The sequence below is a fragment of the Dromiciops gliroides genome, chromosome 2 (genome assembly GCF_019393635.1).
Source record: "Dromiciops gliroides isolate mDroGli1 chromosome 2, mDroGli1.pri, whole genome shotgun sequence".
Taxonomy (NCBI): domain Eukaryota; kingdom Metazoa; phylum Chordata; class Mammalia; order Microbiotheria; family Microbiotheriidae; genus Dromiciops; species Dromiciops gliroides.
Window position 1 is genome coordinate 169,617,607 of NC_057862.1, and position 17,660 is coordinate 169,635,266.

The following is a 17,660-nucleotide window of genomic DNA, read 5'->3' on the forward strand; positions in this document are numbered from 1 at the left end:
GTTTGTCTAATACAAAAATCTCCAGTGCTTAGCTGGACTTGGAGTCAGGAAGACCAAAGTTCAAATCCTGCCTCAGACATTTATTTATTATTTGTATGATGGAGGGCAAGTCATTTAATCTCTCTTACTCCTTCCCCCTTCTCCTATACACAATAATGATAATAATAGCACATAAGCTTGTTTTCTGTAAGGACCAAATGAGATAATATATCAAACATTTTGCAAAACCTAAAACACTATGTAAATGCTATTATTATTGTTATTTTCACTTTTTTTTTGTTTGTTTTTTGTTTTTGTGGGCCAATGAGGGTTAAGTGACTTGCCCAGGGTCACACAACTAGTAAGTGTCAAGTGTCTGAGGCTGGATTTGAACTCAGGTCCTCCTGAATCCAAGGCCAGTGCTTTATCCCCTGCGCCACCTAGCTGCCCCTGTTATTTTCACTTTTGATATGTAATCAACAATCCTGTGGAGCAGATAACTTTAATTCTTACTGAGAAAATATCATAAAAGCATATATTATTAAACTTTATCATTTTACAGAAAAATATTCCCTCAAGGAAAATTCAAATTTCCCTTATACAAAAATCTCTATAGCAAGAAGGTAAGAGATACAATGGGTATCTTTACTTCTGGGGGCCTCCTGGAGTTGACCAGGCATTCTACTGGCACTGGGCACCACCAGACAAAATGTCATTAACTTGGATGACAACTTTCTATAAGACAGCCAATAGTCATGAACTGGTTCCCGTCATCATCAACTAGGTGCTGCTTCAAACCTGGGGTCTGAGTCTAAGTGACAGGCCTCCATACAAAGTATGTGAGGCTTACTTTTCTTCTAATGGGCCAACTCACTCTAACAATAAAATCTAATATGAATTTGCAATCCTTACAGTTAAATTTTCCTCCTAATTAGTAGCAGATTAAAAGCTCCACAACCAACATGGTTTTGCCCCCACCCTTCTAGATGAGTTACTTTATGATTCTTGGAAAATATATCAATAGGCCATCCCCCGTCATCGTCCCCCCACACACACACATACGTTATTATATTGGGATTATTGCATAGTAGCAATTCTCTCCAACTCCAACTCGCCTACCCTCTCCACTGATTTCCTTAATTTACTTCTCTCCATCATCCATCATATTCATTGAAATTTATTCTCCAAAAATAGAAACATGAGGGAGAAAAACTCACAAACAAATGAAGACCCATTTTCTTTCTGTGCTGAAAACACTGATCTCTTCCTTCAGTAGTTGCCCAAATCTGTTCCTCTCAATTTGGGGCCTGTAGTTGCCCTTTGTCTAAAGCAGACCTTAAAATAAAAGCCTCAGAGGATACAGGATTACCTGGAGGTCAAGAGGGCCAATCTGAAGCATCTGTCACATTGATGGCATGCATCAACATATTCAGGCCTAGCTCACTGTAAAGGATGATGTAGGAAAAACTCAAGTGATAGCCCCTGAAAGACCCTGAAATGTTGGCCCCCAACCTATCCTGAAACTAGAAACCAAAGGAATCTCCTCAGGAAGTCTGTTCTCTTGTGATGTAAGTACCAGTTTTTTAAATAGGAGGTTGAAGATATTTCAGGTAAACACAAACTCCTGACTGCTTCCTCAAGCCCCTGATGACTGAGCCATGACTGCCCTGCAGAAGACTTAAAATGGGCTAAAGGGAAGGCAAGACCTCGTGACCCCACACCCTCAGGGATAAAGTTTCCAAAAGTGAGCATGATAAGTGTGCCTATAAATATGACCAGCACATTTCAATTGCTGGCACTTGTGTCCACAAATCAAGAGGCTTGCCCTAGCAGATGAGAACCTAGGGCACATGTGCATGTGCCTGTGCATACACATGCCCATCCAGATATATTCAAATCCCCTATCTTCAGGCTCCATTCGAGCTTTAGTGAATCCTTCAGCAAATATATAAAGAGTGTTAGAGACATCACCAAACAGGGAAACAAGAAAGATGTATTTTAAGAAAGACCAATGAGTAAATCATGTCTTAAGATTATTGGAAGATTTTTGTTTCCCTCTAGGAACATTAAGGTGTTAAATGTATCGACTAGGCCACTGAAACTCAGGAAAATGGGGTAAGAATTATGAAAACCCAAACCATAAACCTCCCCCAAAAAACTACTTTGATGTCTATGATGGCTCAATGGGAAGTCATGTAGAAGGAGCTGACCAGGGAGGCCACAGTAGCCTGCCCCTGAAAAAACAGCATAAAGGGTCCATAAAAATCAAAGTCTGGGGTGAATGGAGGAAGTGAGGCTGCAATGAATGATGACCTTTTCCTCCTAACATTATACTGCACTGCTAATGATTAGTTGTTGTTAGGTAGCCAGTACAAACAATCCCATGAAAAGCTCCCAGTTTTTCAAAGTTGTGAACACAGTGAAGAAGTAAGTGTGCCTTGCCCATAGAAGCCCTTTGCTAAACATTTGTTGTGTGGTCGAATGCAAAGAATGTCGGCTTTGGAGACTCCAGATCATTGAGTTAGAGCTCACAGAAACCTTGAAGGACATCTAATACAACCCCCTCACCATTTTACAGATAAAGAAACTGCTGGGGGCAGCTAGGTGGCACAGTGGATAAAGCACTGGCCCTGGATTCAGGAGGACCTGAGTTCAAACCCGGCCTTAAACACTTATTAGCTGTGTGACCCTAGGCAAATCACTTAACCCTCATTGCCCTGCAAAAAAGAGAAAGAAAGGTAGGAAGGAAGGAAGAAAGAAAGAAGAGAGAGGGAGGGAAGTAGGGAAGGAAGGAACTCCTGCTCAAAGAGATCTAGCAACCTAAGCAAGGTCACTCAGGTAGGAAAGAGCAGTGTCTAGACTGGGACTCTAACTCCATATCTCTTTCCAGTCCACAAAGACTGGGAGCCTGGGTTTGAATCCCAGATCTCTGCTAATTTACTACCTGTGTGATGTAGGTCAAGTCACTTACTGCCCTGGGTCTCCATTTCTTCACCTGTAAAATGAGGAAGCTGAAGTAGTTCCCCTTTAGTTCTAAATCTATGCTCTTACAACCACGGTTTAATGCACACATTGTTTAATTTGAATAGAAGACAAAAGATAAAAGATGGTCATTATATTTCCAAAAGCATAAAGCAAGTTCTCCTCATTTGAAAACAAAAAGAGAAGATGGACCAAACAGGAGCAAACTATGTCAGTGCCCCCAAAGCATGACCAATATAGAATATGGATTCTCTCTTCTTCTGGGCAGAGGAGAACCAACTTTTATCTCCAAATGAAATCAAGTAACTGTGGCTATACAAACTGCTCTTCTTGGTTCAAAAATGGAGGGTTGAGATGATTCATGTGGGTAGAAGAAAGGCGGCCACAAAATTGGTCTGTACCAAGTTTTTTTCAGGATACATAGCAACTTAACTCATGTGACCTTTGCTGGCCCATTACTTGAAATGGGTTCCATGAAAATTTGTCATTCAACTTTCTTAATAACTTAGGAAACAATGTGGCAGTAAATCTTCTTTAATTTCAACAAGTGTCAAAACTGATATTAAATATGTGAATGTGTTTCTCAAGTAAAACCAAAACAATTCTTTTCAAGATGGGACCGAAGTAACCAATAAGTGGTGGTGAGGGTATAATTGACTTAGCGTCAAGTTCTTTTTGTATTGTCAATCAATTCTGCTTTAACATTTAACTATTCTTATAAAATTTTACATGCTTTTTGTTCATTTAAAAGAGATCTGTTATAATTCAGGCATCATATTTTTTCCTTTATTAAGTCAACTTTGTTGCACATAATTTAAATTTTCTAATAAAATGCCAAACTACATTGTGCATTTTTAAAACAATCTTCCTTTGGACCTTTCTTTGGATTCTTTGGAAATAATTTTCTCTTCAAGGTGGTAAAAGGTTAACCTAACAAATATGGAAAATACTCCTGTGCCCTTCCCTTATTTTTTCTTTCTGCTAGTGTCATGAAATAGGTTGCTTAGGTTTTACATTTGTGAGAGATCTCTCCTCCATTGTCTACCAAGAAAACAGTCAATCCTACACAATTCCAAAATGATCATAGGCATTGAGTTCCTTCAGGCCTCATTTCTGTGCTGTGGTCTAATCTTAGTCCTGAGGTCACTCAGTCATTACAACAAAAGCACCACCAAAGAGAATGAACTGAAGCCACACCACTGCAATCCCTTCCATTTCTGCTTTTAAGATCAAAGCTTCAGCCTGGAGACTGAAGGGTGTTGAGGCCAGTCAACAAAGATGGCAGAAATCCTTCCCACTATCAATTGCTTTAATGATGAACCCACTAAGGAGGATGGTGGCATTCAAAATGAATAGCAGAGAGAGAAACAATGAGTGGTAAAGGTAGACTATGAATTTCAAACATTAGTGGCAGGCCAATGGGGCACAGTTTGGACTAGGGCCTGCATGGGAAGGCTGAGACTAGAGAGGATTACAGGTTTTTAGAGTTGTCAGAGAGCTAAGAGATCATCTGGTTCCACTCCTGATTTTACAGATGAAGAAACTCAGGAACAGAAAAGTTAAGCAAATTGCCTAAGATCATGAGGGTGATTTGGTGGAAGAAGCAGGATGGAAACCCAGAGATCTTTAACTTTGGGTTGAAGAACATTAAAAACATTTTTTGATAACTGTATCTCAATATAATTGGTTTCCTTTGTAATTCTGTTATTTAATTTATGCATATTAAAAACCATTATTTTCAGAAGGGGTCTGTCCATAGGCTTTACCAGAATGCCCGAGGAGTCCTCGACACAGAAAAGGCTAAGAGCCTTTGCCCCAGACAGTGACAAGGGAGGTGGCTGGTGTGGAGTAGCTTCCCAGAGAATAAAGACTTGAGTAACCTTTTCTTCTTTTAGAGTATTGGACTTGTGGCTAGAAAAACTGGGCTTTTAAGCTTCCGGATTCAGTGTTTTTAATGTGTGAACATGAACAAATTACTTAACCTCTCTGATCTTCAGTTTCCTTACTGTAGAGTGTCAATAATACTTGCCCTTCCTCCCAAACAGTTCTAGAGGAAAGTGATTTGTAAATTGTAAGGGCTTAACTACCCACATGTGAGCTCTTATTGTTACTAATCTGCCTTTTTTTTCTCTATCTTTGTATTCCCAATGTAGGGGAGTAATAAATGGTTCCCATTTAATTGAATCTTTCCTACTTTTTCTTTGCTTCACAATCCTTTCATCTTACTCTTTATTTCTTCCGTTGCCATCTTTTCCCAATTATATACTAAATGACACAATAAGTGCCCTGTTTTTAAAAAAGTGTTTGCTGTGTGGGGTGGCTAGGTGGCGCAGTGGATAAAGCACTGGCCCTGGATTCAGGAGTACCTGAGTTCAAATCCGGCCTCAGACACTTGACAATAGCTGTATGACCCTGGGCAAGTCACTTAACCCCCATTGCCTTGCCAAAAAAAAAGTGTTTGCTGTGGCCTGCCTCTTTTACATGTGATACAAACTATCCTATTGGACACGTGTCACTCAACTCCCCAATGCTGTTCTACTCTGGATCTGTCTGACACTCATGTCTCTTCTCTGAGAAACTTCCAAAGTGTGTTCAAGCCATACATACCAGAAGCACTGAGCGATCGACTGATGACTATGGTGATAGCAATGAAGCCATTAGCTCCCCCAGAAATAAAAGTGTCAGATGGCCCAGCTCAACCAAACATATCAGACCTGGGACAGTAAGTCTTTATATGTTCAACAGAGCAGTGAGTAAAAACTAATTTTGATACTCTGTAATTGGTCTCAAAAAAAAAAAAAAAGCAAAGGAACAACATTTTTTATTTCCCACTTTTTTAACACTGTTTTTTTTTTCTAAAGAAAAAAAACCCACACCCCTTCCTCCAGGTATAGTTTATGGTTTTCAACTTCCATTAAAAAAATGGGGGGGAGGGCATTTTCTAAACCCACTTCTCTTGCAAAGGCCTAGTTCACTTCCAAATCACAACAGTGAGGGATACTGGTAACAGGGGCTGTTACATCATAACAGGTGCTTATTAAATGCTTACTGAATGACTAATTGATTCATCTTACAAAGGTCAGGAAAAATTGGGGGAAAAGTACAACTGTAAATATAATCCATTTGTAACTCAGAGAAGTTTTGTTTTTTTTTTTTTTTTTCAAAGAGAAAAGGAAGAAAAAATCTCAAGACTAGGTTGGAAAGATCTTAGTTTTTCTTGTTTCTGAGTGGTAGAACTTAGAATCACAAGCATTTATTCTGAGTGTACTATGTGTCAAGTACTATGTTAAGCACTGGGAGATAGAAAAATGAAAAAGTCTTTGCTTTTAAGGAGTTTACCTTCTTTAAGGGGAAACAACATGTACACATACAAGTCAATGCAAAATGGAGATGACATTACAAAGCAAACCTGACTACGGTTGTCAGAAGAGCGAACCTCAGCAACTCAGACTGCTTCTAAAACTACCAACTACTCAACTATGTTTCATCAGAAACAAAAGGGGATAAATAAACTTTTCCTCACCCCTTCCCCACCTGATTTGTCCAACTGAAGTAATATGCAAACTCTTCCACATCTTTTCTTCAAGAACTGAAGTTATTTGTCTCTTTCCATTCCTACAACCCTCCATATTTTCATAAAATAGTCCCTACAGTAAAACAAACTCCGGAAGCTGCTTCTCCAATTAGAGAACAAATACTGACGTCAGCAGAGGGGCCCATTAACACTGGGCAAATTCTCTCAACAGGTTGCGTTACACATATGGTTTATGAGCATCTGAACCATTCAGTTTAATCTTTCCATGCTGGCTCTGTGGCAATGGACAAGGCAAACCACCGGCGCCAAGTGGTTAATTGTATTTTCCTTATTAATTATATGCAGCATTTTATTCTGTTCTCACAATGGAAATGACATCCACCCAGACATCCAAAAGCTCCCTGCATTTCACTTTCTGTTCTCTCTAGATCATTCCTTTCTTACTTACCAGTCCAATTTATATATATATATTAATATCCTACTATCTGTAAAGCACAAAACGATTCATGAAATATTCTGACTTTTATGAAGTTCAGTGTCTCAACTAACCCCTTTATAAGTACCGCTTATTCCCTTCCTTCCCAGCCAAAGAGTCTCAGCTTTAAACAGAATCTCAATCCCTAGGAGACCTGAATATCCCAGTCATGCCATGATCCTCGACTACTTTTACAAGAAAACTCCAGAAACAGGCAGAGAAAGTCAGTTAGTCTGAGGGTAGGAGTTGTGCAGATTAAGACACATTCAGCCCAAAGTCATCAGAAAGTGAATTGAGATAATGTTTGAAGAAAGCTACTACTGCCTTCGTGAAAGATCTAAACACATGATAATAAAGAGTTATTTATTATAGAGATTTCAAAGAAGAGTTGACCCTGGACCAGGGGGGAATTACACTGCCATTAAAGGAATCTTTCATTCTATAAACATTTGTCAGCTGTCAGAGAGAACTAGTCTTAGCTGGAGACTGTCCCAGGAAGCCATTCATTAAGCACGATGTGATTGTGAATCACTTTCCTTTGAAAGATGGTCATACATTTTAAACTTATTCTGAAGAAGTTCCATCTTGTCCTCCCCTCCCTCCCCCCAACAGACTTACCGACAGACATCCACCAGCCGATCCAGCTCAGGACAGCTGCACTCATACAAGTTCCTACAGCTCACGTGGCTCTGGTTCATTAGGTCTCCCAGCAGCTGGATAGCATTGGCAGGTGCTTCCTCACATATCTTCTTAAACTGCAGCACTCTGGCAGCCTCGCTGAACACATGCTTTGCACGCTGGTACAACTTGAAGAGGAGGACTTGGTAAGGAAAAGGGAGACATGTGGTTAGAAACAGTCAGAGAATCCCATCCCTAGGGCCCATAAAAATATGATCATGTCTTAGAAGGCAGCTATTTCTGTCCTCTTCCTTTACCAAGCCTTGTGTTCAGCCTGTTTCACCAAGGCAATCGTTCCTAGCCAAAGCAGACATTCTACTGAAACTAAGATCAGTTTATAAGAATTAAAACTCCCCAAATGTGTATATTTCTTTCCTTTTTTTTGGTGAGGCAATTTGGGGTTAAGTGACTTGCCCAGGGTCACACAGCTAGTAAGCATCAAGTGTCTGAGGCCGGATTTGAACTCAGGTCCTCCTGAATCCAGGGCCAGTGCTTTATCCACTGTGCTACCTAGCTGCCCCAAAATGTATATATTTCAAAGAAAAAAAAAACCCTTTCTTCAATTATTCCCGTGTCATTTTCCACCTGTGTGACCTTGGATAAGGTAATGCATCTCTCTGGGCTTCTGCTTATTCTATAAAATGAAAGGGTTCTGTGTGACCCTGGGCAAGTCACTTAACCCTCATTGCCCCGCCCCCCCCCCAAAAACCAAAACACTAAAGGGTTGAACTAAATGACCTCTTAGGCCCCTTTTAACTCTGAATCAACAATCCTAGGATCTTACTAATAAAACACAGCAGGTACCATCAATTAACCAACAGGCATTTATTAAGTGCCTATAATGTGCCAGGCAAGAGGCAGGTGGTGTAGGGGAGAGAGGGCTAGCCTTGAAGTCGGCAGGATCTAGACCTAAAGTCTTTCCTCTGACATACTGGCCAGAAACTTAATCTTTCAGGGCAACCTTCTAAGAGTACAAAAGGAGAAGTAGAGTCCACATTCAGTGTTCCTTTCACTAATAATGTTTTAAGTTTTTTCCCTTCACTCCTCTCACCCAAAATGCCAGACATTCTGCGAGGCATTGGGAATAAAATGTAAAAGGGAAATAGTCTACAACCTCATGGAGCTTACATTATGTCAGCCAATAAATATGAAGTGCTTTCTAGGTACCAGGCTAAGCACTGGAGATACAAAGAGATATAGAAGACAGCCCCTGCTTACTGAGGAGCTCACAATCTAAAGATGCAAATGACTATGTTCAAACAAGCTATATACTTATATGCAGGATAAACTGGAAATACTCAAAAGAGGGAAGGTACTAGAATTCAAAGGGATCAGGAATATAATGTAATATAACATAACATGATATGATACAATATGATGACATAAAAGGTGGGATTTTCACTGGGACTTACAGAAAGCCAGGAGGCAGAAGTGAGGAGAGATAGCATTCCAGGCATGGAAGTTGAGGGAAGGGAATACCCAGGATTGGCACATGAAGCACCTGGTTGGAGGAACAGCAAGGGAGTACGTAGGGAATAACCTGTTACTTCACTAATATAGGGAACTCCCTTGGTGAGAAAACTCCTTCTTCCATGAAGGTTGGCACTTCCTCTGCAACTTTTAGTCTCAGAGAGCTGCCTAGGGCACTGAGAGTTTATATGATTGGCCCAGTCATGCAGTCAGTCTCCCTCATTCTGAGGCCAGCTCTCTATTATGCCATATTGCCTCTAGTCACATGTATATATTTAAATATATATGAAATCTCACTTGCATACATTTAAATATATAAACCATGTATGTAATTAAGAATATACAAAATAAAGGGTCATGGGTGAGTGGGGTGTATGCAAGTTGTGGAATCAACATAGTCTCCTAAGTTATCTCGAACACTCTTCATATCTAAAGTAATTTTCTCCGTGCCCCCTTTTTTTGAGACTGGGTCTCCCCACCTCTCTCCTAGGCTAGAAATTTAGTAGCTACTCATGGGCCTGATTTCGATATTGATCAGCATGGAAGTTTTAACCTGTGCCATTTGCTGACCAGGGCTGGTTTGCTCAGTTAGGCAGCCTTTTCGCAGAGGCTCACCACATTAGTGTACACACCTAATAGATTTAGCCTATTGTGGTTAAGAACTCTGCAACTCAAGCAACGTCCCAGCCCCAGCTTCCCCAACAGCAGAGACCAAAAACATGAGCAACCATGCCTGGCTATAAGCAATTTCAATGATCCCATTTCCCTATGTCTAAGCTAGAGACTCAAGGGCAGTAGCTCTTTCACCACTTAGAGGCTTTTAGACTAAAGAGTAGGATGCTATGGGATTAGATGGCATATGTTGTGTTATACCAGACTGTCTGGGCACACAGCTGTCATGTGTCTCCCTGGGTTAATGGTAACTGCATACATAGCTCTGTCCTTACCCATGAACACTGCAAGTATATAGCCTTACAGGGCTGTTGTGAGGATCAAAGGACAGAATTCCTATAAAGTATTTTGCAGTGCTGAAAGCATTAGATGACTATCAGCAATCATCATCATTATTATTTTCACTTAAGCCAAAGTACATGGAGAAACTACTACTACTTTCAACACAAAGGCCAATTTTTCAAACAGATCTTGCCCATTTAAATCTTCTTGAGTCTCACCAACAGTTGGCATCCCCCATCACTCGACTACCTACATCAGGGACTTCTTTTCCTTTGGTTTCTACTGGCAACAGGGGCCTGCCCTCAGGAAACATGTCTGACTAATTAAGTAGCTTATTCTCCTTTACATATAACATTTATGGTTCACATTTCCATGGACTTTCGATTCAAATTTAATCCAAAAATGCAAATAAGTAATGAGTCAGGATGGAAAAAACAACTCAGGCCTTGGATTCAGGTGAACACTACAGGCAGAAGAGTTCTAGGTAACAGGAAAGACGACCCCCAAATTGCTAGTCCCTAACTTCCAAATGAGTTTCATTCCAACAGTTCCTTTCCTTTGTAAGGCGGCCAATTATTTGGAATTCGAAAGGCATCCCACCAACAGTGTTCTAAATGGTTACCAGAAATGGCAAGTCAGTTTGCTAGGCCAGCCCACAGAAGCCTTAAAACTAGTCACAGGTATCACAAGCTTAGGCAAAGGATTCTCTAAAAGTCCCATGTCTTCTTGAGGTGGTCTGGGCAACAGAAGCAAGGGGAAAAGGAGTAGAGGAGAGGAGGAGAGAAGGAGGAAAGGTGGCAGTCATTAGCAAGGGTTACTTGTAAATGAGAGTTTATATATCAGGGGAAGGTCTGCAATCAATATCATCCCAAAGACATGACACTAATGCAAAGAGATCATCAAAAAGAAAAAAGAAAAAACACCCACAACAAAGGGAAACCACTTCCAACATTGAAAAGTAGGTAAATTCGGGGCAGCTTGGTGGCACAGTGCATAAAGCACCCGCCTTGGATTCAGGAGGAATTCGGTTCAAATCTGGCCTCAGACACATGACACTTCCTAGCTGTATGACCCTGGACAGGTCACTTAACCCTCATTGCCGAGAGAGAGAGAGAGAGAGAGAGAGAGAGAGAGAGAGACAGAGACAGAGACAGAGAGACAGAGAGACAGAGAGAGAGAGACAGAGAGAGAGAGAGAGACAGAGAGAGAGAGAGAGACAGAGAGGGAGGGAATATAGCATATGGTTATATAATATATTTTTTTAATTGTTCTTACTTGGATTCAAGGAGATCAGGGCTCAGATTCTGCCTCAGACACTTACTGACAGTGTGACCCTGGGAAAATCACTTGATTTCTTTTGGTTTCCTCACCAGTAAAATGAGCACAGCAATAGCACTTATTTCTCACATTTTTGCTGTGAAGATGAGATAATGCATAGAAAATATTTCTAGCAGCTCTTTTTGGGCTGGATAAGAATTGGAAATCAAAGGAATCCCCCCTAAATCGGGGAATGGCTAACCAAGATGTGGTGTATGATGGAGATGGAATATTATTGCGCTATAAGAAATGACAAGCAGGATGATTTCAGAAAGGCCTGGAAAGACTTGTATGAACTGATGTATAGTGAAGTGAATAGAACCAAGAGAAGAACATTGTGCACAGAGACAGCAATACTGTCTGATGAAGAACTGTGAATAGCTTAACTATTATACAATGCTGACAATCCCAAAGGACTACTGATGAAACACACTATCCACCTCCAAAGAAAGAACTGATATCGATTGAACACAGACTGAAGCATGCTATCTTTCACTTTCATTCTTTTTTCCTTTATTCAAGTTTTCTTGTAGAAAATGACTAATATGGTAATGTTTTACATAATTGCACATATATAACCCATATCTGATTGCTTACTGCCTCAGGAAGAGGGGGAGAGAAAGAGGGATAAAATTTGAAACTCAAAACTATAAATAAAATGTTTATTTTAAAAGAAAAAAAGAAAATATTTAGTAAATGTTAAAATCTTATAGAAGTACCACCTATAATTATTTTTACTGTTTCCTTCAACATATTCAACAATAGTACTTTCTGACCTCCACTCAATAATTACCACCCACTATCAAATACTCTCCACTCCCTTCTTCAATTATAAAAAATCTACCAGTCTTTCAAGATCAATATCTCTACTTGTCTCATTCTCTCTCTCATTGTGACAGGCATTTATTAAGTACTCACTGTGTGCCACACACTGTGTTAAGCACTTCATTTACAAAAGGCAAAAGATGAACCCTACCTTCAAGGAGCTGATAGTCCAATGGGGGAAACAAAGTGCAAACAAGATATAGGCAGGATAAACTGGACATGAAAAGGGCCTGAAGGATGCTACTACAACAATATATACTAAAGTGGTCTAAATGGAAAGTAGATGGCTTCCCCCAAGCAATTACCACGAAAACAGCATGTGTCGGTTTTCTGTTTTCTGCTCCTTTTTTATTTAAGCTCAGTTTCAGGCTAAATGTATAAAATGCCAACTTTAAGATTACATATGTTTCAGTTTACTCCTAAACGACTTTACCTCCCCTAATCAAAGGCTGGGCCACAGAGTCAGTGGTTTATTCAAGGGATATTTTCCCCCATAAAAAGTCTTATGGATGAAGACATCAGTTCCAAAGTCTCTGACTAGGACAGCCACACGGTGCCCAAGATACTGGAAGGGGGTGGGAGGAAGACTGTATTGTGTACCCTCATAACACAGTTTGGGGTCACTGAACTTAGAACACTATACACAAGTTAACTTTTAATACAATAGCTTCCTATGCATTTCCAGCCAAGAGTAACCCTCTGGTTTTTACTCAAAACTCCTCATGTTCAAGAATCAGCTGTGACCTAGACCAGGAATGGCCTGGTTTCGTCACAGTAACCAGGTATGTACCAAGGTTTTATCAGAGTATCCCAGCTGCTTTGATAACGAAAGTTTTGTAGGTTCTATAGGAACCTTAGGGTTGTATAAGAATCTTAGAGATCACCAAGTCCAGTCCTCATTTTACAGGTGAAGATCCTGAGTCCCAGAGCAGAACAACGATTTGCCCAAGGCTGTACAGTTAATAAGTGGGGAAAACAGGATTCAAACGTCTTCTTATCCAGTGCCATTTCCACACCACCACACTTAGAAAAATACTACTCTCAACATCCTATCCTCACCAAACAATTCTTTCATAACAAAAAGAATTTCCAACAAGAATGCTCCTGGGTCATATCTGAAGGTGGTACATGAGAGATTTCCATGGCTTAACCCCTCTGTTAAATCACCACTGCACAGTAGTAACTCTAGAAAAAGCTGAAACAACCTGTTTTCAATTGTGATGTGAAGCTCTTGCCAACGGCTACAACTGATCCCAGGGACCACCCTTTGGGAGGCAATTTTTTTTCTTGCTGTTTTACCTTGCAGGGCTGTTTTGGCACAGCACACACTGGCAAATGGACATATATCAGGAAGTCTGACACGGGGTCCATGATAACTTTGCTTATGCCTTGATACTGGGATTGTCTACAATCTCACAGAATCCTAGAGAACAATTATTTCATTAAAAGGACGGAGGAAGCTGGTTTTTATTATCTTTCTGTGCGGGTATCCCCTCATCCCAACAAATCTAACCTCAAGAATCAGAGGACAAACAAAATGGCTTCCCTGACAACCATATGTATATATGCAATAATGAGCTGCTAGTGACCTAACCAAAGGAAATCTGAAGCCCTAAAATCTAGAAATAGACTATGAATATTTTCAAAAACTGGAAAACACATTGGATTAAAAGCTAGGAGATCTGAGTTCTAGTCCTCACTCTGAAACTTACTAGCTGTGCTACACTGTAGTAGGCCTCCACCAGTCATGGACGAGTATGGATCAGTGCCTTGAAGAGCCACAGGCCACGGTGTGGCTGTGCAGTCCGATACAGGAGCCACAGCTCCTGAGTGACTTATAACAGGTAACTGCCGCATCCCGTGTTGTATCTACCCCATGAGGAGTAGCTGGAGTGTCCTCTCCAGGGCGCTGGCCTGGGCGGATCAATTGGAAAAAAAGCTGTTGCCCATGCAGCAGGTTTTCCCTCTCTGTGACATTGGTGGATCCAAAGGAGAGGCAGAGCCAATACAGTTTGGCACCAGTGCCACCGCAGGAGTTGCCAGGGGGATGTGATGGTCCAACATCCAACTGCCTAAGGGACTCCAACTCCTGATTTTTCCTTGGGGTTAACTCCCAAAGCCTTTCCCATATATGGGTATAGTCGCAAGGCAGCAGAGGTTTAAAATCAGGTTTCCTTCCCCTAGGCGGGTTGCCTGCCAAGGCTGACAAGCCCCACCTGTCTGAAACGACTGGTTTTAAGGTGCCAGTGACTCACCATCGCCCCTTCTCCTGTTAGTGGAAACAGTTCTGCCACAAGAAGGTCAGGAGTTGGGCTTCGGTTGTCAGAGGCTATTTGAGATGCACGCTATTGGAGCATTTTATAGAGAGTGGGAGCTTATCCCCACTCCCACCCTGGCATGACAAACCTTTGGTTTGCTACACTAGGCAAGTTAATTCCTCATTCATAAAATGAGGGAGTAGGACATGACTTGGTGATCTCAAAGGTATTTTCCAGCGTGGAAATATTATGCTTTGAATATGGAGAACTTTCTTGGAAAATTCTTGTGATGCTCTATAAAAGTAAATTCATGAGATTGGCATTTTGTGGGGTTGTTGTTGCACAGTTAATGAATCAAATTCTGAAACAATATAATGACAAAGTGTAAAGTCTCAATGGTAATAATGACACATTGCTGCAGTGAAATGTCAATGGTGGCTTTATTTTCTTTCTTGAAGAATTTTCATTTTCAGTGAATTGGATTCCATTTTATAGATGGAAATTGTTTCCTTTTTCAATGGCATATATTAAAGACCATGAGGTCAATTAGCTAACTTAACAATTATCAATAAAGCCATAAGAAGGTTTGCACATGGTGGGGGGGGGGATGCCCTTTTTAGAGACATCCAGGCCCATTCCTTACACCTCTTGCTATGATATATTTGTGTGTGTGTGTGTCCTATAATGAATTTTGGAATCCATCTATGTGGCCTGGGCTCCTACAATATGGCTTCAGGAATCAGCCACCAAACATTTATGGACCACACACTATATGTAAACCATGATGCTAAAAATTCTGGAAGATTCAGAGGTGCTTGTCCTCCTTTTATCCATTTCACTGATTTAATGGCTTTTCTAATGGGAAAATAATGATACCAGTAGTAATGATAGTTGACATATAATGCTTTATGGCTTACAAAGCACTTTTACATATGCAGTCTCATTGGAGAATCACAATAGTAGAGTGGGTATTATGGGTCTCATTATCCCTAATTTATGGGTGATGAAACTGAAGCTCAGAAGAAAGAAGAGACTAGACTGAAAGAAAACCTTTAGAAGGCTATTATAATAATCTTGGTGAGAGTGGGGGCAGCTAGGTGGCGCAGTGGATAAAGCACTGGACCTGGATTCAGGAGGACCTGAGTTCAAATTTGATCTCAGACACTTGACACTTATTAGCTGTGTGACCCTAAGCAAGTCACTTAACCCCTCATTGCCCCCCCAAAAATAATAATCTTGGTGAGAACTAATGAAAGTCTAATTAAGGGCTTATAGGCAGTATGAGTGGAGAAGGGACAAATGTGAGAGATTATACTGGTAGAATCAACAGAACTTGGAAATAGTTTGAATGCGAATACTCAAAAAGATTAGAATTAAAGAAGCTTCTAAGGCTGTCTGATTAGTATTAAATCAATTGATCAACAAACATTTATTAAGTCCTTAATTGGTACTAGACACTGTGTTAAGTGGTAGGGATACAAAGACAGGCAAAAATACAGTTCCCAGCTTCAGGTAGATTACATTATAATGAGAGACAACATGAAAATAACCAGATATATACAAGATATAATAACAGCATTTAAATATCATTAAAATTTGCAAAGTGCTTTACAAATATTAATTCATTGATAACAAAACCCTGGGAAGGAGATGCTATTATTATAACCATTTTAAAGATGAGGAAACAGGTGGGCAGAGGTTAACCAATTTGCCCAGGGTCAGTCTGAGGCTGGAATTGAACTCAGGACTCACTCCAGGTCCCACACTCTATTCATTGCATTGCTAAGCTGTCCAATATATATAGATAGAAAGTAATCTTAGAGGGACCGGAAGGGTATCCTGCATAAGGAGGGATCTGAGCTGAATGCTGAAGGAAGCCAGGCCTTCTAAAAAGCAGAGCTAAGGAACAAAACCATGAGGGTATGGGAGACAGGCCAGGGCAAAGGCAGAGAGATGAGTGATGAAACTGCCATGTTTGGGTGATTGCAAGTAGGCCAGTATGGCCTATATAAAGCGTGTAAGAAGAAGACAGGAGAGGAAGGAAGGGTCCAACCAGAGGAGTTTATATTTGATACCATAGATAATGGGAAGCTACTAGAGTTTATTGAGTTTGAGGGGGTGGGGGGGAGGGGTTTGACACGATCAGATCAAGACCTCAGGGAAATCTGCGGCAGATGTGTGAAGGATAGACATGGAATGGAATGTGACATACATAAATAGCTATGATTTTTTAAAAAACATAAGGAAAAGGCAAGCCAAAAGAACGAATGGCAAGAAGATGTCTAGGGTTATAGATTATGCTTAAAGCTATAAGGATTTTCAACACTTCAAGGATCTAGGTTTACATCATTTAATACAGATAACAATCACTCTATAGACCTTCTTAGTAGATATGTGGAAGTTCTCATGCCCAAAAAACTCATCCCTCTGTGATCAACCTGGTGATGAGCCTCCCCTAGCTTAGCTAGGCTTGTCTTCAGATGACAGGCAGAGTCTGTCACCAAGCCCATAGCCTTTCTAGCTTAGTAAGACCTGCCAGGTTTTATACTTTGCTGGCCTAACCTTGGAAGATCCAATGTCAGCTCCATGCTATGAAGTGGCAACAGAGCTGAATATCAGACAATGGTGATGCTATAGGGGTAACAGGGAATGAGAAGCAACTATTACCCAAGGCCATAAGTTCCTAGACCTATTTAATGACATCAAGAAGCAGAAACAGGGCTGGTGTTATTCTATGATAATTAGAAACCAGCCTGTGTGGGAAAGAAGGAATGTGAACCTAGACTTAGAGGGCATTTAGTTGAGAAAAGTAGGGTGGAAAGAAGTCTGTGAGAGCCTGGCAAGACTGGGAGGAGAATGAGTTGGAAATGAGAAGATTCAGAAAGAGAAAGGGTGTGAGGGCCAGGGCAAATGTGGAAGAGAAGGAATGTGGGCCAAGAGTTTGAGGGCATTTGGTTGAGAAAAGTAGGGTGGAGGGAAATTTGTGAAAGCTTGGAAAGACTGAGTAGAGAATGAGTTTGAAATAAAATTCAGCAAGAAAAAGGGAGAGTGGGAGGGCCAGGATGCACAAATGTGGAGCTGGTGAGCCCCAGTTGTGCCATGAGCTTGGATTTCAGAGACACTGTGTCTGGAGAGAAGATGGTGAACTGGGTGTTAACACACCACTTATAGAGTATGGACGCCAGCC

General features: G+C 40.7%; 1 protein-coding gene across 3 annotated transcripts in view; it reads right to left on the minus strand.

Moving 5' to 3' along the window:
- Window positions 1–17,660, minus strand: part of GALK2 (galactokinase 2) — a 176,786-nt gene that overhangs the window by 1,516 nt on the left and 157,610 nt on the right. For all 3 annotated transcript variants that reach the window (XM_043982034.1, XM_043982032.1, XM_043982033.1), the window contains one exon: window positions 7,590–7,791. In XM_043982034.1, coding sequence (XP_043837969.1) covers window positions 7,590–7,791 — 202 coding nt within the window. The remainder of the gene's footprint in view (window positions 1–7,589; window positions 7,792–17,660) is intronic.